This window comes from Aethalodelphis obliquidens, unplaced genomic scaffold (genome assembly GCF_003676395.1).
Source record: "Aethalodelphis obliquidens isolate GAN/ISIS:26980383/991018 unplaced genomic scaffold, ASM367639v1 scaffold58, whole genome shotgun sequence".
In the NCBI taxonomy this organism is placed as follows: Eukaryota; Metazoa; Chordata; class Mammalia; order Artiodactyla; family Delphinidae; genus Aethalodelphis; species Aethalodelphis obliquidens.
Window position 1 is genome coordinate 4,154,664 of NW_020838002.1, and position 26,528 is coordinate 4,181,191.

The following is a 26,528-nucleotide window of genomic DNA, read 5'->3' on the forward strand; positions in this document are numbered from 1 at the left end:
TTTTAAATGAGTTCAAGCTCTTTTAAAGAAGAGTATGAATTTACCTCTGTGTGGTCAATCTAAAGCAATGCTGTCAAGTAAGCTGATTTACCAGTGTGCAAAATTTGGATCCATTTATGTAGCTGTATTAGCCAGCTTGGGCTGCCATGACAAAATACCACAGACTGAGTGAATTAAATAACAGAAACTTATTCCTCACAGTTCTGGAGGCTGGAAAGTCCAATGTCAAGGTACCAGCAAGGTAAGTTTTATTCTGAGGCCTCTTCTTTTGGCTTGTAGGCAGCCACCGTCTCTCTGTTAGCTCACATGATCTCCTCTTTGTGCGCATACAGCGATGGAGAGAGGGGTCAGAATCTCTTCTTATAAGACAGTAATTCTATCAGATCAAACTACAGCCACACTGGGGGTTCGGGTTTCAGCATATGAATTTTGTGGGAACACAAACATTCAATCCATAACAATAGCAAACTGTTAAGTAGGCAGTAATTAATATTTGAGAATTAATACACTGTTTACATTTGAAAGAGGTCTGAGTGCAACAGTTTACGCTCCGCACAGAAGTTGCTCTTTCAGCATTATTACAGAGTGGCATAGAGGACAATCACTAGATTAGAAGTTACATTACTTTCCTTCCCTATAACTGACTCTATAACAAAGGTTTTAACCTTTTTTGGTGTCAGTCTCCAATTTCTAAAGTAAGACAATCCAATAGAGAATTTCTAAGATCTCTTTCCACTCAAAAATTCTTTGATTCTGAGAGTTCCACTTCCAGTATGACCGAATAATCTCCTGACAGACTAACCATCCCTCATAACTCAATTATATACTGGCTGCCATATCAGTAAACAAAGGATGTCACAGTCATCAGAGATTGCAGCCACAGCCTTTGGTGAGCTGGTGAGCCCTGAGGGAACTCAGGAAGAATACCTGCCATCTATCAGCCATCAGACTGCAGCCACTCCCCATGGTGAGCCCTGAGGAAACTCAGGATGTGAAAACACAGGATACTGGCCCCAGATAGCTGAGGTGCATATCAAAGGAATGATTCCAGTGAGCCCAGACTCTTGCATCTCCCTATACACAGAAAAGTGCTAAATTCCTTAACTTGGGATATCTGGTTTTCTTTAATTAACAATAATCTTTTGATGTTCCTGACTACCTGCTCTTTTTTGCAAAACTTCTATATAGTTTTCCTCCATTTCCTCTCGGAGCAATTCCCTCAGGGTTACTTGAGATACTGCTTGAAGCATCCTAAAAGTTCCTGCTAAATAAAACAACTCTCAAAAAAAAAAAAGAACTCAATTATAAACCCTGGGCAAAATAGAAAAACAACCACCTGAAGGCTCTGGAGAGTAAATAAAATCAGGCAGGTTCTGGACAATAGTCAAAACTTGGAAGAAGGAACAAACAGGGCATAAGTTTCTTGTTTGTTCCACTTTCAGATTGAGGGCAGCACCCAGGGTTGGGACTAACGTGAGGTAAGCAAGGCCTTCTTAAGGAGGCAATCACTCTTGTGTGCTGACTCTGCACTTGCATGAGCCTGAGAATGAGTACCTTCGTAAATTTTGCACCATGGACACCTTGCTTAGCTCACCCTACTCCAAGACCTAACAGGACCCATGGGACAGTAAGACTCTGATAACCTGAAATCTCTGTGATGTGTGGAACTAGAAGATGAAGTTTGAGGCAACCACCACTGCCAGAAAGTGAGGGAGGAAAGCCTAGAGAGCAGACAGCCAGATACAGGGCCCCCAAATTCTGTATATAAACTCCACTCAACTCTGCCTGACCCCAAGCTCAGGGAAGATTGTAACAGCCCAGCCAAGGGGGTAAAAAAAAAACTGAACTGAGATTTGAGCCTGTGCCCAAGAGATAGATATATCCTATAGCATGAGTCCGACCAAGTAAATTTCCTGCAAAATCAAAAATATCAACACTCCTCAGAGTAATAACAGAATTCAGTTTCTGCAGTGTAACATTCATACTTTCCAGAATATAAAACAATATTACCAGTGTAAAAAGAAACAGGAAAATGTAACCATTCTTAAGCGAAAAGACAATGAGCTGAGACCAACTCCCAAAAGATCCAGATGTTGGAACAAGGGCTTGAAAGTACTTGTTATAACTATGTGCAATGAAGTAGAGGAAAATATATTCACAATGAATGCAAAGATAGGATATCTAAGCAGAGAAACAGAAATCCTTTTTTAAACTAAATGGTATTTCTAAAAGTAAAAAACATAATATTTTTAAAAATTAGAACAATGGTAGCCTGGGGAATGGTGGTAGGAATCAACTGGAAAGGTATCTTTCTGGGGTGATGGCAATGTTCTATATCTTGATGGAGTTTTAGATTATACATTTGTCAAAATTCAGTGAATGTACACTTAAGATTTGTGCATTTTATTGTATGTAAATTGTACATCAAAGAAAAAATTCTAGATAGTTGGGAACAACTGAAGAAGTCCCTAAATTAGAGAACTGCCTATAACCTGACAAAGAGACTGTGGTACATGACTATTGTCTTTGAAGTTCATTCAAAAGTGGTTATTGAGTGAATATATCCCACAGTGATGAGCATTCCAGGTAGAAAAACAGTATCTAAAAATCCACAGAAGGAAAGAAGTCAATAATTCTAGGAGGCTAGACACTAGGTGGGATTAATAGGACATGAAAATGAAAAAAAAGATTAAAGCTGTATTTTAAAGTCTCTTTTTTTTTAATGAGGTTTTTTATATGGCTGCCCAGAGAGATTTCCCTCTGCATTTTAAAATTTTAAATTAAAAGGAATAGTTTACATATAATAAAATGTAAGTGTACAATTCACTGAGTTTTGCCAAATATATACAGTTGTGTAATACCACCATAATTGTATTACAGAACATTTCCATTACTCCAAAACTTTCTCATGTGCCCCTGTGTAATCAGTCCCCTCCATCACCCCTGGTCCCAGGCAGCCACTGACCTGCTTTCTGTCACTATAGTTTTGCCTTTTCTAATTTCATATAAATAGATTCCAAGTATGTAACACCTTACACTTAGTATACTGCTTTTGAGATTCATCCTTGGTGTTGTGTGCAATTGTATCAATGTTCAGCAGTATTTCATTGATTGATATTCCACAATTTATTTATCCAGTCACCAACTGACGGTTATTTGAATTGCTTTCAGCTGGTGCTGTTATGAGTAAAGTTTCTGTGCACATTCCAGTACGTGTCTTTCTGTAAGAAATGTGTTTTGAAAGGATTTTAAATGCCACACTATGGATTTTTGATTTTTTTAAGTGGTAATCAACTCTTCTGTGAGCACTAATATTCTGTGAAGAGGAAAAAAAGCAAAGATCTTTTATCTTTTATTAGAGTTTATAATTCTTTAATCAGTATTGAGTTTATCTGACTGCATGAAGGCTGTTGTTTCAAAATTTTACCCGCTCTACTAATGTGTTTTTATTGCTTTTCTTTGCATATTTTTAAAAATGCATTTAATAAAAATTTAAACAAATCTTTTTAAAGGCAAATATCCAAAAGAGTTCTTGTTTTTATGATTTTTTCAAATTTTATCTGAAAGTAATGTGAGATCCTTAATAGATTTTCAGATAATCACATTTTTAAAAAATTTAAAGAGAAGGATGTTAACAGCAAAATGCTACATGACTAGGGACTAGTGATGCTTAGAGTTGCATTATTTGTCCTTAGGGTGGGAACATAAATGATCTTGACCTAATTTCATCTGCTCTGTGATAGTGTTTCTAAAATTGCATGTCTGTTGGTCCTCCACTATCCTGTTGTCAAAATCCACAAGTAACAGTTGTGCAAATATTTGTAAGAAAGTTCCCCTGGTGAGTACAAAGACCTTATAACAACAGTAAAATTTCACATATGCACAGGATTCACTGAACCATCAGCCCTCATGGGAAGCAGATTTCTTCAGTGGGTCAACAAATATTTCTTGGGTGCCCAGGATGTATGTGTGAGGCACTGTTCTGAATCTGGTCACCACTCTACCGGGCCTCGGATAGTAGTCACTCAACAAATGTGAGGAGAAAAAGTGTTGAGTAAAGTTTCTGACAGATCCAGAGCCTAGCTAGGTATAAGGAGCCAGAAGCACTGCTGAGAATGTTCAAGAGGTTACCATGCTGGACAAGCGTGAGGGAGATTTTGACCAGCTGGATCAGGGATAGCTTGGATGAGATTCCAAATCAGATTGATAGATGGGATCTAGAGATTTGAGTCCACCATCTCCAAGCTCACTTTTTCTGCCCAAGTTTACTGTGCCTAAATTTAAGATGCCATAATCCCTTTTATGTATTATCTCTCTCTCCCTTCTTCTGTTCCTATTTTCCTAATTCAAGTCTGTCTACCTATAACTCTCAGGCAACTGTTAGTTGCAGGCAAATAGTAGTATCCATTTTGGACTACCCAACATATTGCTGGTACTCTTAACCAGAGGGAATCAAGCTTGCTTGACAGCTACTTTGCCACTTCTAATTACTAAAATCAGTCTTGCTGAATGGAGAAGAAAGAAGAGGCAGTTCATTTTTTTCCCTTCTAATACATGAATTAATTCATGTTCAGCAGCCACTGACCTCTTAATATCTTTATTATTGTAACAATAGCAGTGCTTTAAAGAAATCCTGTTTATCTTTGTACACTAAAGGGAATTAGGAACACACACACACACACTCTCTCTCTCACACACACACACACCCGTGACCTCTTTAGGCTGATTATGCAGAGGGAGATCTCATACTCTAGTGAAGAAAGCTTCAGCAGGTTTTATGCTGTTTTATTAGTGCACAAAATGAAGTTTGTTGTAGGTTATTGATTTTAAGCCAAACAAACCTAACCAGATCATTCCCCCAGCATCGTCTGAATGCCCAGAGACAACACCCAGTGAAATTCTGCATTCTCACCTTCAGTGTGGGTCACGGGATTGAAAGCTAGCTGCCTAAGAAAGAACATTTCAGCTGGCTTCTCGAATGTCTGCATATCAGAGTTCAAGGAAATCACCCCGTGATTTTAACTGTAAAATACTGTAAAATTTCAGCTGTAAAAATCCTGACTTTTGCATCTGTTGGGAAAAGAAATGTAGAAAGTAAATGTTAGCTTTTTCCCTCCTCCTAACTGGGTATTAGTGTAGTATTTACCCAAAAAGAGTGACAAGATAAAGAGGATTATGAACCACCAAATAACCTCTAGGGATATTTTTACCATGTTGTTCTTTAATATATTACAGCTTTTAACCTGCTCAGTGAATGACCTCTAATTAGAAAGGACTTATATCTAATTATGTTAACATTTGAACTCCTAAATTTAAGACATACTAATATAAAAACATAAAATCTTCCTACATTATATAGTCATTTGATTTTTTGTTTGTTTGTTCAAATGATGATGTATGTAACCGTGTGTAAAAAATCAGATCACAGATCCTAAATTGTCTGTTAATATAGAGTTCATGCAAGTCTAATTTTAAGGAAAGTTTAAAGCACAATTCACAAAATCTATATAGGTTTTTAATAAATTATGTCCTTAGAAAGTTTTTATACTTAAAATACTGCATTATTTGGTTATTTACAGGTTACAACCATCTCTCAGTATAATAGGTTCATCTTTCATAGGAAAATTAGCTAGTAGTTCTTTAAAAATTGGCACTGCAGTTCATACCTACAAATTAACTTGTACAATCGTAACTCTAACATTAAAATGTCTCTAAAATAGACTGCTTTGTGTTTAAGCGTAAACATTATTTCAGTTTCTTTCAAAAGAGCATTTCTCTAGGTAATAATGCAGAATTTGAAATGTTAAGAGTTTTTTTCTTTTGTTCTTCAGAAAGTTAAGCAAAATACTTTTGGACCATTTAAAAATATTGATTGTTGGCAACGCTAACAGGAATTAGGGAAATGGAAACAACATGACAATAGTTAAAAGCATAAGCTGTAGCACCAGATTGCTTGGGTTCAAATTGTGGCTGCACCATTTTTTAGTGTGACAATGGGCAAGTTACTTAAACCTCTTTATCCCTCAGTTTCTTCTCTGTAAGATGAGGTTAATAATAACACTTAGCTCAAATGATTGTTAGGATAAAATGAGTTAATATTTTTTAAATACCTAGAAAAATGCCAGGCATATAGAAATCTCTGTGTAAACATTTGATAAACACATAGTTTATGATTAGGACAGTAATTCTCACATCATTTTAGACTGATACCGGTTTCATGTTATCATCTTTTGGATAAAACGATATTTGTATCCTTTGATTTTTGAACTTTCTATTAGGACCAGGGAGGTAAGATATAGGTTCCACGGTGGTTATACCGGACCTGGCTAGTACTGGCTTACAAGAATTCTGTGAGCTAATTGTGAAACATAGTCATTATTAAAAATTAAAAATTGTATTACATTTTCAGTTTAAACATTTAAAAGAGGAATAAATACTCAAAACTTACCACTTCCTAATTATTTTCCTTATCTTTGTCATTGAGATTATTTATGTCTCATATCCGGGAATACTATATCATGGCTTACTACTACATATTTCTTCTCAACTCTGTAGTCATTGATGTCACATAAGTAGCTTGAAATCAGTTATGGTAGGAGTATTTACACCACGGAAATCAGCAAATGCTACAAATTAGGGCTCCTCCTGCCCCCAAGAGCTGGTTGTTACGCATTTATCATCATACCACTCATTGAGGGTCAGAGTGTCCCACTGGTTTCTGTTATTCTTTTATTGGGTGTTATCATGAGTGAAATAGAGACTATATAATTTCCTGTACTGGGAGAGGATTCTAAAAAATATCCCAGTATATTAATGGAGATTTCCCCTGTAGATAATTTAAACACCTTTCCCATATTAAGCATCCAAATTTCTCTATATCTCTAGAACCATAAACGAAGGAGAAGGAAGGAGCTATTATTTTCCTTACTCTGAATAATAATTGTCTCCTTTTGTATATATATCATATAGTTATATATTCTCTAATAAGAGTCTCACGATAACCCTGTAAGCTAGGCAAGCTGACTGCTATTATCACTATCATATAGACTCCACAAGATTATTATTTTCCCATAGTTTTTCAATTATAATTGAGGAACATTACATATAGATTCAGATTTTGTGACTGCAAAAAATTTCACTGTGATATATATCTTATTCTTTAGTGAAGCTTTATTAATTGTGAGTTAGATTCTCTCTTTCTTTCTTTCTTTCTCATAGCCACCCTTCCGCCCAAGCTCTTTCCCTCTCTTTTCCCTTTTTCTCAAAATATCAGATGCTAAAAGTTAAATGTGTTTGAGTTTTCATAACAACTACACTAGAAAATGTTTTTCAGATAAATTTGGTTATTTAAGCCCTCTGAGACTGATGGTGTTGTCTTTCTCTATTGTGTTCTTGGAATTCTCATTCTCCAGTGTTTCTCCCCATCCCAGCTCCTGCTATCATCCATGTGAGTCCACCACCTTTACTTTTCAGTTCTTTTTGTCCAATGCCCATTTTTCCCACTTTACCATGGTCTTCCAATTCCACCACAAACCTTGGCACCACAGACAGTGGTTCAGCCTCCTGACTCTCCCTCTCAAACCTCCCACCTTTCCAGCTCACTGCATAGTTTATTTTCCTCAATAAGATCTCCTATTTTCTCTATCCTTCAGCCTCCACTGTTATTTTTACTTGTCTTCTTATTCAGCTTAAAGTCTGGGGTCCATTATTCCAATCACTCTTACACATTCCCTCAGCTCACTTGGCACTCTCTCCTTCCCTCCCGCTGTTTAACATGACTCTGGGCCTCAACAAGCTCAGTCATTACCTTCTGCGTGATATACCCAAGTAACGAGCATCACTGCAGTCACACAACCATAGTTCACTAGATTCCACTAGATTTCTTAATGTGTAATTATAATTATTTTAAAGCTCAATATTTTCTCTGGATCTGGTTCTGTTGGTGGTTTTATCTTTTGGCAATGGATCTTTTTCTCTTGCTTTTCTGTGTCTCATAATTGTGATTGTCAGTATTTGGAGGTACAGAACTGTAGAGACTGGGGTAAATGTTATTTAAACCCTGAAATGGGTCTGTCTCTTCTCTGTCAGGCCTTTAGTGTGCGTTTGCGGGGGAGGGTGGTTATTCACTCTCATTTGTAGGCAAGCTGGATTTGCATTTTGTTTCTAGGGTTCTACTGAGTTTACCACAGACTTCAAATTCCTCTAGTACTTGTCTGCTGTTCTCTTGTGCTCAGGTGAGGTCTGGGGTGCTGGGGGTAGGGGTTCTCAGTATGCCTGCCCCATCCTCAGCAGGCAGCAGGCTCCACACACCTGCATCACAGTGGACATTTACTGTCTGCTCTCTTGCCCTCTCCCAGAGTAGGCAGCTCAGTGTCAGGTGAGCGGTGCATGTGGGGAGTAAGGGGGTGTGGAGAGACTCTCGGCTTTCCTACTCTGGTCTCTGGGTTTCAGACAGGCCCCATGCCCAAGTCTCAGGGGTAGAACTTTCCCAGCCTTCCTGTCCCTCCTTAGTGCTACCTCCTACTAAGTGCTCAAGTGGGTTTCCTGCCCCGCTCCTTGTGGAAGTCAAACTCTGCGTCACATCAGTGCCCTCCATGACTTAGTGTCAGTGCAGGGTGAAGACATCAGGTTTTCTCCCCACCTCACCCCACCAGGACAAATGAGGTTTTCGTGGAGTCTGGGAGGGACTGGGGGTGTGACAGTTTCTTGCCCCTCCCCCAGGAACAGATGACTTGCCTTCTGTCACTCAGATTCCTGTCGACATGTGGGAGTGTCCCTTGTTCCTCCCCGAACTGCAGCCGGCTATTACTTCATATCAGAGGAGGGTCCAGGTCATGGATGATACTTCTGCTCCACCCTCGAACCTTTGCAGGTCCTGCATGAGCCCACACTACCCAGGGGCTCTCTCAGGTCTCCTGCCTACCCCTTGTCTTTCTCATGAGCAAAGAGCTGTTCAGGAAGAGCAGGCTCTCCTTGTGTCTAGGGCTCCCGGGGACACCAAACTATCATGCTAGCCCGTAAGCAGGCTTTACAAATTTATTACAGTTTTAGATATTTTCTTCCTACCCACTTTTATGGCAAGACTTCTTCCTGTGCTCTGCCACGAGAGAAAGAGTTCACGTGCCCCATCTTCCCTCAGAGGGGCTTGTCACCCTTTGGACTTCAGTTCACCTGAGGGTCAGCTCAGGTGAGGAACTTAGTCTCTGAGGGACTAAACAAAATTTTTTAAATTTTTTTTAGGTTGTGCAGCTTTCCACACATATGGTGGGAGCAACATTCTCTTGCAGCTTTCTTCATCTTAAACAGTAGCATATCTCCAGCTTTCCTGTTAAGAAACTTTCAAACAATTTTAACATGGCCTACAAAACCCTGCATAGTCATATTTGCCTGTCTCTCCAGCTCACTCTTGTATCAGTCCCCTCCTAACTTACTCACTATTCTCCGGGAACAATGATTTCTCAGTTCCTCAAACATGCCAAGCTCTTCCCCATCCCAGAGCCTTTGCACTTGCTGTTCACTCAACCTAGTGTTCTTGCCCACGTCTGTACCTGGATAACTCCAGCAATTTCAGAGATCCTTCCTTCATCCTACATCCCTTTATCCACACTGTACATAAAGTACTTCCTCATTCTTTCTCACAGCTGGACAATATCCCGTTATCTGATATATAGTATTTAATCAGTCCCCATTGGTGGTTATTTAGATTATTTTCAATCTTTTACTTTTACAATTAATAATCTTGTACATAAAGGTTATCTATAAGATAAATTCCTGGAAGAATTGCTGGATTAAATGGTCCATGGAGCCAGTTCAGTGTAGTGGTTAAGAGTCTGGGCTCTACTGCCCGCCAGCCGTGTAACCTTGGGCAAGTGATGGAACCTCTCCATGCCTGTTTCCTCATTTGTAAAATGGGGATAATAATAGTACCTCGTAAAATTGTTGTGAGGCCTAAGAGAGTTGGTACATGTGTAATGCAATGTCTAGCACATGGCCACTCCATTAATGTGAACTGTTGTTATTAGCATTTAAAATTTTAGGTAGATCTTGAAAAGTTTCTCCCCATACATATGTTATCATATGTATACTCCCATGAGTATGAGAATGACTGCTTCTTCATACCCTCAACACAGTGTCTTATTAAACTATCTTTTACTCTTTGCTAACATGATGAACACAGCCTCTCATACTAGTTTAATTTGTATTTCTCTTGTTAAGAGTGAAATTAAGCCTATTTTCATATGTTTAAGTACATTTATGTCCTGAATGTTCCACATGTTTCACAGACTCCTATTTGTCATTTCCTTTCTCTTACTGATTTGTAGGAGTTATTTATGTATTAAGGAGTTTAACCTTTGTCTGTGCTATGAGTTACTCTTTCATAGTATTCAATACTTTTCTTTCCTAGTACTTATTCCTACTTTTAATGGTGTCTTTATTTATGATTACTTTTTAATGTTTCATAAGACCAAGGTACATGTTAATTTGTTAATCATTACGTATTGAACACCAGGTAAAATGCTAAACACAGAAAAATAATCACTAAAAAAAATGATGAATAAATATTTAATGAAAGGGCCAAATATGACAAAGAGAACTTTCCTACGTAAATAGGCTGGGAAAATAGAAGGGAAACTATTTTGTATGGACATGTGATGAGTTTGGTTTTGGATATGTGGAGTGTTAGGTGACAGCCAGTGTTCTAAGCTGAATATGCACGAGACTCCTACTTTGGCAAAATACTCATGAAGAGTACTTTGAAACAAATGATCTCTGATGGAAAGAATGTTATGTGAGGGTTCATAAACAAATACTTCCAATCAGAAACAATAGTTGTCATAACAGTTTTAAAGCAAAGATGAAAAGGAAAAATAGAAGCATTATATATTTGCAAGTATAAAGATGTGGGGAATGTAGAAAAATTTTAATGCCTTGGGACTATAACGATTATTGAAAAGTATTTAGATAGTATGTTGTAATTATACCCAAATCACTTATTGTGAAGGGATGAAAATCTTTACTAAAGGACAATTGCGTCCATCATAGTTATATAAGCTTGTAGAAATCAAAAGCGCCCTTTTTCTATAAAGTAGGTTATTTGGTGTATCAATATATTGTAGTTTTTAACTTATAATTAATTGGACAGTGATTGTGTTTTCTATTACTGAACTATCACTGAAAGATAGTCGCTATCAATTTAGTCCCCAAGTCTGTTTTTTACAGACTATATTAACTGCATGAAGAAGAAGAAACCACTCAGTCTTCTAAAAAGAAATGCTATTTTTTTCAGAACAGAGAATTTATCCTCAAATATTGTTCAATAAACAGGAATATCTTGATGGCTACAGTCATTGAATAACCATTTTGACTTATATGGATATGAATTGGTACCTTTAATAAGACCGTTGTGAAGTTATAGTCCTTGTTTACTAATTGTAAGAAAATAATCAGGGCAGGAACTCTATTTTGATGGCATGGGGATGCGGTATCCCAATGTCAATCTCAATTCTCAAATGATCCTATAGATTAAAAGATACTGTCTTTAAAGTATACATATTTTTTTCTCCTCATTAGAAAAAAAGACCTGTGAATTAATAAATTAGAAATATGGCTATAATTGCACTGAAGAGACAAGTCATTTAAACAAAAATCTTAGTCACATTAGAATGACTTTCTACTTTTAGCGTGTCTTTGCCCTATTGATCATCATTCCTGGCATTTCTGAACCTTTTTGTCATAAAAGCAGGGGTTTTGTGTACAGTCATCAGATTCTTCCCTTCAGGTGAGGGGCTTGTCAGCGAAAAATGAAGTGATCTGTAACAAAGGTGTAGAAAGTGTAAAGGCGATAAATCTACGTGAACTGCAGCAGCAGTTGATCATGGCCTGTCTGGCTGAGCGTGTGCTGGCCATGGTTACTATCGGAGATATATATAGTGTCACTTCAGGGGCTTTTAAGAAGCCAGTCATTTGCTTATGCTGAGTTCCCAGATATGCTTATTTTGTGCTTAAAATAGGAACATTTATTCATTAAGGGAAAAAAGAAACTCCTAGGTGGCCTGTGTTAATCCACAAAGGAAGTAGTTACAGAATTCTGGGCCAGGCTCTTATTTTATACAACTGTGTTAAAAGACTGGAGGTAAATATAAAGTAAAGCTTGTTTTGTTTTTCTTATAAAAATAACATCATTAGAGCTATTCTCAAAGAATATGAAGTGAATGATGATAGAGAAAGGTTTTATTTTGTTCATAGTTGCTGTTCCTGCATTTTTGCTCTGCCCCTTGCTGAGACTTGGGGAAATGGTTTGTTGTTACAGCTCAGTTACTTTCTAAAGAAGTAGGCTACCTGCACCAGGAGTCTGTTCTTTGATGTGTTAATGTTCTTATACTCATCAAAGGAGCCTTGATAAGTCAATACCAAAGACTGATCCAAAAGGTCAATTACAATCCTTTACAGCAGCCGTCCCCAACCTTTTTTTTTAAATTTATTTATTTACTTATTATTTTTGGCTGCATTGGGTTTTTGTTGCTGCGCGCTGGCTTTTCTCTAGTTACAGAGAGCGGGGGCTACTCTTTGTTGCGGTGCGAGGGCTTCTCACTGTGGTGGTTTCTTTTGTTGTGGAGCACCAGCTGTGGAGCATCAGCTCTAGAGCACAGGTTCAGCAGGCATTGCTGCGCGGCATGTGGGATCTTCCCGGACCAGGGCTCGAACTCGTGTCCCCTGCATTGGCAGGCGGATTCTTTAACCACTGTGCCACCAGGAAAGTCCAGTCCCCAACCTTTTTGGCACCGGTTTCCTGGAAGACAATTCCACAGCTTCGCTCACTCTCCCGCTGCTCACCTGCTGTGCGACCCGTTCCTAACAAACCGCAGACCAATACTGGTCTGTGGCCTGGGGGTTGGGGACCTCTGCTTAACAGTATTCAGGGGTGGAGCCAAGGGATGGAAACCCTTGTGTTCTAAAGGAGTACCACCCATAATTGGAATATAGAGAATGGGCTGCCTCAACCTGGGCCTGTTCTGTTGGTGAGGACAAAAATGTACTTATTTGTAGAAATATGGCCAAATGATTGCTTGCTTACTTCAGTCTGCATCTCTATATAGCTAACTAATTATTCTCAATCCCATTACTGAAATGGAAGCTGAGTTTAGCAAATTGTTTTGCCGTTAACATTTAATGCACAAAATTCTTAATTAACAAAATAAAATACTACAATCCATTGTAAATCACTTTGCTAAATTTTAGACTTCATAAGGAATTTTGGCTTGTCCAAGAGCTACTTTCAAACTGCTTGCTGATCTGGTACTCATATGTCGATTCCCTGTGGAGCTGAGTGAAAGAATGTAAAGGGAGCCGATTAAAGAAACTTTGAGCCCGAATAGACAAGCAGAGGCCATCTTGTCCATCTTTCTGCCACCAGGAAAAAAACATCCCCTGCACCAAAAATTTTTGCTTGAATCCTGCTGACAAAAATGCTCACCGGGCTTCCCTGGTAGCGCAGTGGTTGGGGGTCCGCCTGCCGATGCAGGGGACGCGGGTTCATGCCCCAGTCCGGGAGGATCCCGCATGCCGCAGAGCGGCTGGGCCCGTGAGCCATGGCCGCTGAGCCTGCGCGTCCGGAGCCTGTGCTCCGCAATGGGAGAGGCCACAGCAGTGAGAGGCCCGCGTACCGAAAAAAAAAAAAAAAAAAAAATGCTCACCACATGTAAATGACAAGTCATGATCCATTTAATGCAACTAAAGCAGATTGTTAACTGTTCAAGACTTATTTATTGTGTTCTAAGATGCTGAGTATGAAAGCTCATCTGAATTGTTTTAATTCCTCCTTTCTAGACAATTATTTTGTACAAGAAATGTACTCAAATAATTGTAAAGCTGTGGGAAATTTGTGTCCAGGAAATAAAGTTATCTTTATCATCTTATTAAATGTATTTTTGGTTTCCTTTCACTCAAGGTCTACCTTACGGGTGGGAGGAAGCTTACACAGCAGATGGAATCAAGTACTTCATCAAGTAAGTACAAGCATCTCAACCAAGTAAGCAATTTTCTTCACGTCTGGAGAGAACCTGGAAGTTGCAGAATAATCAGTAATACCAAGAAACCCTCTTGGAGGTTACAAAAATTAGTAACAAGAAGTGAAACTTCACCATTTTCATTTCATGTGATTTAAATGCTAATATCAGATATTATTTAGAAAAAAAAAACCTAATAATTATTTCAAGGGAAACATCAAAAAATTGGAACAGGATTGTCATTTGAACCTAAATGTTGGCTGCCTCAATTCACTTTTGGCTACAAGTATTAATATTTATGCAAAGTTAATATCTAATGAAAAAGTCTGCTTTGTCTCAAAACTTATTAACAATAATAGTAATAATAATCAACATTTTTTCATGCTTTGCAGTGTACACAGTTCATTTATTCTGCAAATTTTTTTTTTTTTTTTTTTTTTTGCGGTACACGGGCCTCTCACGGTTGTGGCCTCTCCCGTTGCGGAGCACAGGCTCCAGACGCACAGGCTCAGCGGCCATGGCTCACGGGCCTAGCCGCTCCACGGCATGTGGGATCTTCCCGGACCGGGGCATGAACCCGTGTCTCCTGCATCGGCAGGCGGACTCTCAAGCACTGCGCCACCAGGGAAGCCCTGCAAATATTTCTTGAGCATTTGCTGTGCACCAGGCAGTATTCCATACCTTGGAGATACAGCAGTGAGATATACAGACTATATATATTCTATATATTCTCTGATATCAAGGAATTTACTTAATAGTGAGGAAAAACATACAATATATAACTGAGGAGATAAATGAGACAGTATATGAACAAACGTCATCTCAATGGAGTCTCAGAACATCCTTCATTTATAGATGAAAAAAATAAAAGCCTAGAGTAGTTGCCAAAAAATCCACAGCTAACTAAGTCACCAAGCCAGAAGGGAACCCAAGTCTTCTGACACTAGGATTCTCTCTAGTATACTAGACTGTTAGAGACCTCTCTTTGAAAGCCTCAACAGAAATACATTTTCTAGCTGCTGGACTGGTTAATTTTACTCTGGACACGGCAATCTGGTATACTTCCACTATGTTCTGAGTAGCTCTTTTCATGTCAGAGTTGGAGTTATGAGAACACAAGGGGGATTCCCAGCACCCTCTTAAAATCCCACGAGACTTCCTTATATGACCCTTTTTTAGCAAATGATACTTGGTATGCATTTGGGGAGGAAAAGAGAGATGTATCCTTGCTGTTCTTTCAAATGTGCAAGTATTTTTCAAAGCAATATCCACATTTTGGATTCTCAAACTCTGTGACTTTACACAGGTTCCTCCATCTCTCTTCATCTCAGTTTTCTCATCAAAAAATAAGATGAATTGTACCTACTTTATAGAGTTGTTAAATGTTAAGCACCTAGCATAAAATTTGGAACACAGTAGATACCTAATAAAATAGTCATCATTAATTTACAACATGGAGAAAACATCATGGTGGAAAAAAGAACAGGAAAAATCGTATGACCATTAAAGACATTGAAAATTCAAAAGCTTCATATTTTGAAAAGATTTAAGGAAAAGCTAGGGGTAAACCTGGCAAAGTATTTTCTTGATTTTTTTTTTCTTGTGGTCTCTAGCAAAAAGTAATTAATAAAGCAAAGGTGTAGTTTATAATACATGAAGGAGAAAGGGACTTTTGGAGCAAAGGACCCAGGAATTCCATGAACAGATTACATTTAGCGCCATACTATTCACTTCCCAAATCATAACTCTTCTGGAAGGAAAGTTTCACTTCAATATGCTGTATTAAGAGAGATTTGAATCCCTGTACTGTAGGGGTGACAAGAAAATGAAAAACCACATCCAAATTTGCACTGGGTTTCTTTCTTATGTTCACGTTGTAATGGATAAGGGGAGAGATGTGGGGATGGGGGCGGGGGGGGGGCGGTGATGCTCAACAGCCAGGCATATGTTAGGGGTATTTTTCTACGCATTGTATTCTCTAATCTTATTAACACTGTAGAAAGTGGGCATCGCTCAGCTCTTAATAGGACGATATTATGATGGTGGTGAGCTGCATCCTGCCCTCAGCCATGCCTGTCTCCTAGAAGGTCCCCAAAAGAAATGCCCCATCAAAGGAAGGCAAACTGGCATTCATTGTAAACGCAGGTTCTGAAGTCAGAGGCCTTTGAAAAATGTCAGTAAATGAGTCTGGACCCTGTGGGGAACTCTTTCACCAAGACTTAGCCTTAGCCATCTGTCAGTATCCTAACCCAAAGCTGTGTCAGAGCCTAACCAGGAAAGGAAAGGATAAGGGCACCATCACCAACTACCAAGGAAAAGGAGGGAGAAAGAGACGTGAGTGTGAGTCAGAGAGTGAGCATGTCCCATTGCCTGGTACCCAGTGGTTTAAGCCACTGTCCTTTGCTGACTGGAACAGTAGCCTTGGGCTGGGCTCCTACTATAAGGGAGAACAGCATCCTAGGAGAAGAGAGAAGAGAAGTAGTAGCAAGCCCTTTGACTGCCCTGAGATCTAACTCAGTCCCGTAGAAGGAATGGAAAGCGGCACCACATTTGTATAATCCACTCCAGTCATAGAAAATAATGTACACTCTTTAGGGAGTTATCTTCCTTGACCTTAATCTTGACTCCTAAGGAAAGCAGAAAAGAGGTAAGATAGATTTGTTAAAGGACAGTGGTGGGCATCCTTGTCTCACCATTACAGTTGGAGAAACTCTGTGGAAAAGAGGCTAAACTCATCCAGGTCAGGCCGTAGTAAAATTTCAGAGCCAAGATACAGTTCCAGGGTTGTCTGAGTCCAAAGCCATCCCCCCAAAACACACACCCACGCTGCACCATCTCCATCTCCTTATTTTAACGTAGCATGTTTACATATGACAAGAAAGATATTTTAAACTGATCTTGATTTTGTTAGAATTCTATACTTTATTCATTTTTAAATAGCAGAATAGAAACTTAGTTCTAAGCACAAGTAGTCATCTCCTGGAGACTAGAAAGGTCAAACAGTAAAGATAAGAAAATCTAACAATATACCAGTGTTTTCTTTATCTTGTCTCATGGAGGAATGGACTGCTTACCATGAGTTGGCTTTTTTTTTTTTTTGGCGGTACGCGGGCCTCTCACTGTTGTGGCCTCTCCCGTTGCGGAGCACAGGCTCCGGACGTGCAGGCTCAGCGGCCATGGCTCACGGGCCCAGCCACTCCGCGGCATGTGGGATCTTCCCGGACCGGGGCATGAACCCGTGTCCCCTGCATCGGCAGGCGGACTCTCAACCACTGCGCCACCAGGGAAGCCCGAGTTGGCTTTTTTGCTAGTCATTAACCCCATTCAAGCACCAACATTTATTTTAGTTTAACTATTCTTAATGGAAGTCTTATTTTACAAGTATTGTGTGCTTTCCTGCCTTCTTCTACTGAGGCCCCTGAACAAAATCATTATAAACATCAATCTTATACATAATACAGTGAGTTCTGCAGGGTGACGTTAAGCTGTATAAGCTAGAATAGAGACACAGCTGTCATCTCTCCCCGATCTCAACATGCCTGGCCATCTCCTCATCTCCATTCTCCTTTTCAATCCTCTACACACTTCACCATCTTCCCCAGGAGTTTATTTGAGGAAGACAGGATGCCAAATAATCAGACTAATTTGAATTGCTTGTAAATAGTCCTGGAGCGTGCATCTACAAGTGTTTATATGTGAGTCAAGTGCATAAGTTCTGGTGCAGGTGGATTTGATTCCAGGAAGGCCACCTGGTATAAGGAAAAGAAGAGCATGGGCTTTGGATTTGGAGAAACGTAGGTTCCAATGCTGGTGTCTCCACAGAATAGCTGAATGACCTTGGCATGTTTACTAAACCTCTCTGGGCTTTAATTTCTACGTATAGAATGGAAAGAATATTAGCCCTTCATAGAGTTCCTGCCCAGAATGAATGAGCTTATGTATGTAAAAAGCCTATCATAACACCTGACCCAAAGTAGACACTTTCAGCCAAGGTTAGGCCTCTTCACTTGCTCCTAACATTTTGATGAGGGTTTCCTCTCAGCTCTTAGCTGCCTTCAGATAGGATGCCAAATAAGTAATGTCTGCATAAGCAAGCATCCACTATATGTCTTTCTTGGAACTATTTAGATTTTTGTTTTTTCATCCTCTCACTACCCCAACCAAACTTTTGAGCCTGGCTAGCCTGTGTTAGCTTTTGGGTAGGAGTAGTTCATTTACCATGTGAATGGTAATTTGGAGGCAAGAAATAACAAGTAATGAACTCAGTTCATTGCCTCTGTCACCTTTGCTTAAAAAGAACAGTGACTGAGATCCCTCTTCCAGAACATTGGAGGAGATGCCGGTCTGTGTACGTATACACAATGTCTGAGATTGACACCTGTCACTATCTTCCCGGAAACTGAATTGTTAAATCTGATGGAAGCCAAGCCTTGGGCAAAGGAATAACTGTCAGTGCTGTCCCAAGAATGCCTAGACAAAGACGGTCTTCATTGAATATTCCTATCCACCCACATGTCCATTGCACACCCATTAATACTGTGTAGTCATCTACTTACCTTCTGACACAAGAGAAGAAAGCATTTTATCTTGTGTAAACAAACATAATCAAAATATTGGCATTGCTAGAGCCAGTGTCTCATAGAACTAACAAAAGTATACATCTATATATGTGTATGTGTATACACCAATATGTGTATGCACATATGCAAATAGGCAGGGCTTACTCACTTGCTATATAAATACCAGTGCATTCAAGGGAAAACTTTCTTATTTTCTCCTTAGAGAGAGAGTTGCAGCGTTCTTAAATTCAATGACAAAATGCCAGTTATCTTGATAGCGCTGTAATGAAATTATCTGGTAAACCTGACCATTTTACCACCCAACTTCCTATCTTCCCTTTGCAGTTATATACTATTACAGATTTATAACAATCTTTTGATATGATTCCACTTTAAAAGTTCATATACTTTATATGTATGTTATATAATTTAACAGAATTATTATGAGCTATGTTTGAGAGTAAAAATGAACTTAATATTACAAACTAGACATAACTGCTACGTTGCTTTCGTTGAACTCTTTTTTTCTATTGAAGGTTTCAGATTCACTGTGATCACTGGCCATGATTTCATGTATTAATTCTCTATTGCTGCTTAATAAATTTCCCCAAAATTTTGCAGCCTTAAACAATAAACATTTATTTTCTTACCCAAGTTGCAGAGGGTCAAGAACCCGGATGTGGTTTCGCTGGATCATTCTGACTCTCTCTCGATGTGGGTTTCTCATAAAGTTGCAATCAAGCTCTTAGCCAGGTCTGGGAATTGAAGAGTAGTTTAATGGGGCTGGAATATTTGTTCCAGGCTCACATGTGAGGCTTCAGTTCCTCACCATAAGTGGACCTTTCTCCATCCATAGGGCCATAGGGCTGCACAAACATCGCAGCTGGCTTCCCCCACAGCAAGGGACAAGAGAAAAAGTGAAAGCAAGAGAAACACCAAGATAAAACCTGTAGTGTCTTTTATAACCAATCTCAGAAGTGATTGACATACCTTCTGCCATATGCTACTGGTCAAACAGAGCACCCTGGTACAGTGTAGGAGGCAGCTATACAAGAGTGTGCATGCCAGAAGGTAAGGACCACTGGGAGCTATCTTAGAGGATGCCTATGACAAGGCTGTTTCACAATGTACTATATATAATATATTAATCAATAATTAAATTATTATATATATAATCTATACATCTCTATAAACGATACAAAAATCTCAATATCATATACTTGCTTCAAACATTATATTATACTGTTGGTGATTTTTCAAGTAGGTATATTCATTGGTTTTTTATTTTGTTTGTTTTTTTAAACATCTTTATTGGAGTATAATTGCTTTACAATGGTGTGTTAGATTCTGCTTTATAAAAACGTGAATCAGTTATATATATACATATATATGTCCCCATATCTCTTCCCCCTTGCGTCTCCCTCCCTCCCACCCTCCCACCCTCCCTATCCCATCCCTCTAGGTGGTCACATAGCACCGAGCTGATCTCCCTGTGCTATGCGGCTTCTTCCCACTAGCTATCTATTTTACATTTCGTAGTGTATATATGTCCATGACACTCTCTCACTTTGTCCCAGCTTACCCTTCCCGTTCCCCATATCCTCAAGTCCATTCTCTAGTAGGTCTGTGTCTTTATTCCCGTCTTGCCCCTAGGTTCTTCATGACCTTTTTTTTTTTTTAGATTACATATATATGTGTTAGCATACAGTATTTGTTTTGCCCTTTCTTAATTACTTCACTCTGTATGACACACTCTAGGTCCACCCACCTCACTAAAAATAACTCAATTTATTTTCTTTTTATGGCTGAGTAATATTCCATTGTACATATGTGCCACATCTTCTTTATCCATTCATCTGTTTATGGACACTTAGGTTGCTTCCACATCCTGGCTATTGTAAATAGAGCTGCAATGAATATTTTGGTACGTCATTGCTTTTGAATTATGTTTCTTTCAGGGTATATGCCCAGTAGTGGGATTGCTGGGTCATATGGTAGTTCTATTTTTAGTTTTTTAAGGAACCTCCATACTGTTCTCCATAGTGGCTGTATCAATTTACATTGCCACCAACAGTGCAAGAGGGTTCCCTTTTCTCCACACCCTCTCCAGCATTTATTGTTTGTAGATTTTTTGATGATGGCCATTCTGACTGGTGTGAGATGATATCTCATTGTAGTTTTGACTTGCATTTCTCTAATGATTAAAGACGTTGAGCATTCTTTCATGTGTTTGTTGGCAATCTGTATATCTTCTATGGAGAAATGTCTATTTAAGTCTTCTGCCCATTTTTGGATTGGATTGTTTGTTTTTTTGACATTAAGCTGCATGAGCTGCTTGTAAATTTTGGACATTAATCCTTTGTCAGTTGCTTCATTTGTAAATATTTTCTCCCATTCTGGGGGTTGTATTTTCATCTTGTTTATGGTTTCCTTTGCTGTGCAAAAGCTTTTAAGTTTCATTAGGTCCCATTTGTTTATTTTTGTTTTTATTTCCATTTCTCTAGGAGGTGGGTCAATAAGGATCTTGCTGTGATTTATGTCATAGAGTGTTCTGCCTGTGTTTTCCTCTAAGAGTTTGATAGTGTCTGGCCTTACATTTAGGTCTTTAATCCATTTTGAGTTTATTTTTGTGTATGGTGTTAGAGAGTGTTCTAATTTCATTCTTTTAGATGTAACCAGTTTTCCCAGCACCACTTATTGAAGAGGCTGTCTTTTCTCCACTGTATATTCTTGCCTCCCTTATCAAAGATAAGGTGACCATATGTGCATGGGTTTATCTCTGGGCTTTCTATCCTGTTCCATTGATCTATATTTCTGTTTTTGTGCCAGTAGCATACTGTCTTGATTACTGTCATTTACTGTCCTGGAACCTGATTCCTCCAGCTCCAGTTTTCTTTCTCAAGATTGCTTTGGGTATTCGGGGTCTTTTGTGTCTCCATACATATTGTGAAATTTTTTGTTCGAGTTCTGTGAAAAATGCCAGTGGTAGTTTGATAGGGATTGCATTGAATCTGTAGATTCCATTGGGTAGTATAGTCATTTTCACAATGTTGATTCTCCCACTCCAAGAACATGGTATATCTCTTCATCTATTTGTATCATCTTTAATTTCTTTCATCAGTATCTTATAAATTTCTGCATACAGGTCTTTTGTCTCCTTAGGTACGTTTATTCCTAGATATTTTATTCTTTTGTTGCAATGGTAAATGGGAGTGTTTTCTTAATTTCACTTTCAGATTTTTCAACATTAGTGTATAGGAATGCAAAAGATTTCTGTGCATTAACTTTGTATCCTGCTACTTTACCAAATTCATTGATTAGCTCTAGTAGTTTTCCGGTAACATCTTGAGGATTCTCTACGTATACTATCATGACATCTGCAAACAGTGACAGCTTTACTTCTTCTTTTCCAATTTGGATTCCTTTTATTTCTTTTTCTTCTCTGATTGCTCTGGCTAAAACTTCCAAAACTATGTTGAATAATAGTGGTGAGAGTGGGCAACCTTGTCTTGTTCCTGATCTTAGTGGAAATGGTTTCAGTTTTTCATCATTGAGGACGATGTTGGCTGTGGGTTTGTCATATATGACCTTTATTAGGTTGAGGAAAGTTCCCTCTATGCCTACTTTATGCAGGGTTTTTAATCAGAAATCTGTGTTGAATTTTGTCAAAAGCTTTCTCTGCATCTATTGAGATGATCATATGGTTTTTCTCCTTCAATTTGTTAATATGGTGTATCACATTGATTGATTTGCGTATATTGAAGAATCCTTGCATTCATAGGATAAACCCCACTTGATCATGGTGTGTGATCCTTTTAATGTGCTGTTGGATTCTGTTTGGTAGTATTTTGTTGAGGATTTTTGCATCTATGTTCATCAGTGATATTGGCCTCTAGTTTTCTCTCTTTGTGACATCTTTGTCTGGTTTTGGTATCAGGGTGATGGTGGCCTCATAGAATGAGGTTGGGAGTGTTCCTCCCTCTGCGATATTTTGGAAGAGTTTGAGAAGGATAGGCGTTAGCTCTTTTCTAAATGTTTGATACAATTCGCCTGTGAAGCCATCTGGTCCTGGGCTTTTGTTTGTTGGAAGATTTTTAATCACAGTTTCAATTTCAGTGCTTGTGATTGGTCTGTTCATATTTTCTATTTCTTCCTGGTTCAGTCTCGGAAGGCTGTGCATTTCTAAGAATTTGTCCATTTCTTCCAGGTTGTCCATTTTATTGGCATACAGTTGCTTGTAGGAATCTTTCATGATCCTTTATATTTCTGTAGTGTCAGTTGATACTTCTTTTTCATTTCTAATTCTATTTATTTGAGTCTTCTCTCTTTTTTTCTTGATGACTCTGGCTAATGGTTTATCAATTTTGTTTATCTTCTCAAAGAACCAGCTTTTAGTTTTATTGATCTTTGCTATCATTTCCTTCATTTCTTTTTCATTTGTTTCTGATCTGATCTTTATGATTTCTTTCCTTCTACTAACTTTGGGTTTTTTTTGTTCTTCTTTCTCTAATTGCTTTAGGTGTAAGGTTAGGTTGTTTGAGATATTTCTTGTTTCTTAAGGTAGGATTGTGTTGCTATAAACTTTCCTCTTAGAACTGCTTTTGCTGTATCCCATAGGTTTTGGGTCGTCGTGTTTTCATTGTCATTTGTTTCTAGGTAGTTTTTGATTTCCTCTTTGATTTCTTCAGTTATCTCTAGGTTATTATTTTTTCCTGTAATTGATATCTAGTCTCATAGTGTTGTGGTTGGAAAAGATACTTGATACGATTTCAATTTTCTTAAATTTACCAAGGCTTGATTTGTGACCCAAGATATGATCTATCCTGGAGAATAATCCATGAGCACTTGAGAAGAAAGTGTATTCTGTTGTTTTTGGATGGAATGTCCTATAAATATCAATTAAGTTCATCTTGATTAATGTATCATTTAAAGCTTGTTTCCTTATTTATTTTCATTTTGGATGATCTGTCCATTGGTGAAAGTGGGGTGTTAACATCCTCTACTATGATTGTGTTACTGTCGATTTCCCCTTTTATGGCTGTTAGTATTTGCCTTATGTATTGAGGTGCTCCTATGTTGGGTGCATAAATATTTACAATTGTTATAACTTCTTCTTGGATTGATCCCTCGATAATTATGTAGTGTCCTTCTTTGTCTCTTCTAATAGTCTTTGAAAATCTATTTTGTCTGATATGAGAATTGCTACTCCAGCTTTCTTTTGATTTCCATTTGCATGGAATATCTTTTTCCATCCCCTCACTTTCAGTCAGTATGTCTCCCTAGGTCTGAAGTGGGTCTCTTGTAGACAGTATATATATGGGTCTTGTTTTTTTATCCATTCAGCCAGTCTGTGTCTTTCGGTTGGAGCATTTAATCCATTTACATTTAAGGGAATTATTGATATGTATGTTCCTATTACCATTTTCTTAATTGTTTGGGGTTTCTTACTGTAGGTCTTTTCCTTCTCTTGTGTTTCCTGCCCAGAGAAGGTCCTTTAGCATTTCTTGTAAAGCTGGTTTGGTGGTGCTGAATTCTCTCAGCTTTTGCTTGTCTGTAAAGGTTTTAATTTCTCCATCAAATCTGAATGAAATCCTTGCTGGGTAGAGTAATCTTGGTTGTAGTTTATTCCCCTTTGTCACTTTAAATATGTCCAGCCACTCCCTTCTGCCTTGCAGAGTTTCTGCTGAAAGAGCACCTGTTAACCTTATGGGGATTCCCTTGTGTGTTATTTGTCATTTTTCCCTTGCTGCCTTTAATATTTTTTCTTTGTATTTAATTTTTGATAGTTTGATTAATATGTGTCTTGGCATATTTCTCCTTGGATTTACCCTGTATGGGACTCTCCATGCTTCCTGGACTTGATTAACTATTTCCTTTCCCATATTAGGAAGTTTTCAACTATAATCTCTTCAAATATTTTCTCAGTCCCTTTCTTTTTCTCTTCTTCTTCTGGGACCCCTATAATTCGAATGTTGATGCGTTTAATGTTGTCCCAGATGTCTCTGAGACTGTCCTCAATTCTTTTCATTCTTTTTCTTTACTCTGCTCTGCAGTAGTTATTTCGACCATTTTATCTTCCAGGTCACTTATCCATTCTTTTGTCTCAGTTATTCTGCTATTGATCCCTTCTAGAGAATTTTTAATTTCATTTATTGTGTTGTTCATCACTTTTTGTTTGCTCTTTACTTCTTCTAGGTCCTTATTAAACGTTTCTTGTATTTTCTCCACTTTTTTTCCAAGATTTTGGATCATTTTTACTGTCATTATTCTGAAATCTTTTTCAGGTAGACAGCCTATTTCCTCTTCATTTGTTAGGTCTGGGGGTTTTTGCCTTGCTTCTTCATCTGCTGTGTGTTTCTCTGGCTTCTCATGTTGCTTAACTTACTGTGTTTGGGGTCTCCTTTTCGCAGGCTGCAGGTTCGTAGTTCCCGTTGTTTTTGGTGTCTGCCCCCAGTGGCTACAGTTGGTTCAGTGGGTTGTGTAGGCTTCCTGGTGGAGGGGACTAGTGCCTGTGTTCTGGTGAATGAGGCTGGATCTTGTCTTTCTGGTGGGCAGGTCCACATCTGGTGATGTGTTTTGGGAGGTCTGGGCCTTATTATGATTTTAGGCAGCCTCTCCGCTAATGGACGGGGTTGTGTTCCTGTCTTGCTAGTTGTTTGGCATAGAGTGTCCAGCACTGTAGCTTGCTGGTCGTTGAGTGGAGCTGGGTCTTGGTGTTGAGATGGAGATCTCTGGGAGATTTTCGCCATTTGATATTACTTGGAGCTGGGAGGTCTCCTGTGGACCAATGTGCTGAACTTGGCTCTCCCACCTCAGAGGCACAGCCCTGACGCCTGGCTGGAGCACCAAGAGCCTGTCATTCACACGACTCAGAATAAAAGTGAGAAAAGAAAGAAAGAAGAAGATAAAACAAAATAAAGTAAAATAAAACAAAGTTATTAAAATAAAAATTTTTTTAATAAAAGAAAAAGAAAGAAAGAAGAGAGCAACCAATCTGGAAAACAAATCTACCAATTATAACAAGTGCTAAAAACTATACTAAAAAAAGAGAAAAAAAAAAAAAAGGAAAGACAGAACCCTGGGTCAAATGGTAAATGCAAAGCTATACAGACAAAATCACACACAGAACCATACACATACACACTCACAAAAAGAGAAAAAGGGAAAAATATATATATATATCGTTGCTCCCAAAGTCCACCTCCTCAATTTGGGATGACTCGTTGTCTATTCATGTATTCCACAGATGCAGGTACATCAAGTTGATTGTGGAGATTTAATCCACTGCTCCTGAGGCTGCTGAGAGAGATTTCCCTTTCTCTTCTTTGTTCGCACAGCTCCCGGGGTTCAGCTTTGGATTTGGCCCCACCTCTGCCTGTAGGTCACCTGAGGGCATCTGTTCTTCACTCAGACAGGACGGGGTTAAAGGAGCAGCTGATTCGGGGGCTCTGGCTCACTGAGGCCGCGGTGAGAGAGGAATGAGGATGCAGGGCGAGCCTGCGGCGGCAGAGGCCAGCATGACGTTGCACCGGCCTGAGGCACGCTGTGTGTTCTCCTGTGGGAGTTGTCCCTGGATCACTGGACCCTGGCAGTGGTGGGCTGCACAGGCTCCCCGGAAGGGAGGTGTGGATAGTGGCCTGTGCTCGCACACCGGCTTCTTGGCGGCGGCAGCAGCAGCCTTAGCGTCTCATACCCGTCTCTGGGGTCCGCGCTGATAGCCATGGCTCGCGCCCGTCTCTGGAGCTCCTTTAAGCGGCACTCTTAATCCCCTCTCCTCGCGTACCAGGAAACAAAGAGGGAAGAAAAAGTCTCTTGCCTCTTCGGCAGCTCCAGACATTTTCCCGGACTCCCTCCCGGCTAGCTGTGGCGCACTAGCCCCCTTTAGGCTGTGTTCACGCCGCCAACCCCAGTCCTCTCCCTGCGCTCTGACCGAAGCCCGAGCCTCAGCTCCCAGCCCCACCCG

General features: G+C 39.1%; 1 protein-coding gene across 3 annotated transcripts in view; it reads left to right on the forward strand.

The window, feature by feature from the left end:
* Positions 1 to 26,528, forward strand: part of STXBP4 (syntaxin binding protein 4) — a 180,713-nt gene that overhangs the window by 142,706 nt on the left and 11,479 nt on the right. For all 3 annotated transcript variants that reach the window (XM_027087100.1, XM_027087103.1, XM_027087101.1), the window contains one exon: positions 13,949 to 14,006. In XM_027087100.1, the coding sequence (XP_026942901.1) occupies positions 13,949 to 14,006 (58 nt within the window). The remainder of the gene's footprint in view (positions 1 to 13,948; positions 14,007 to 26,528) is intronic.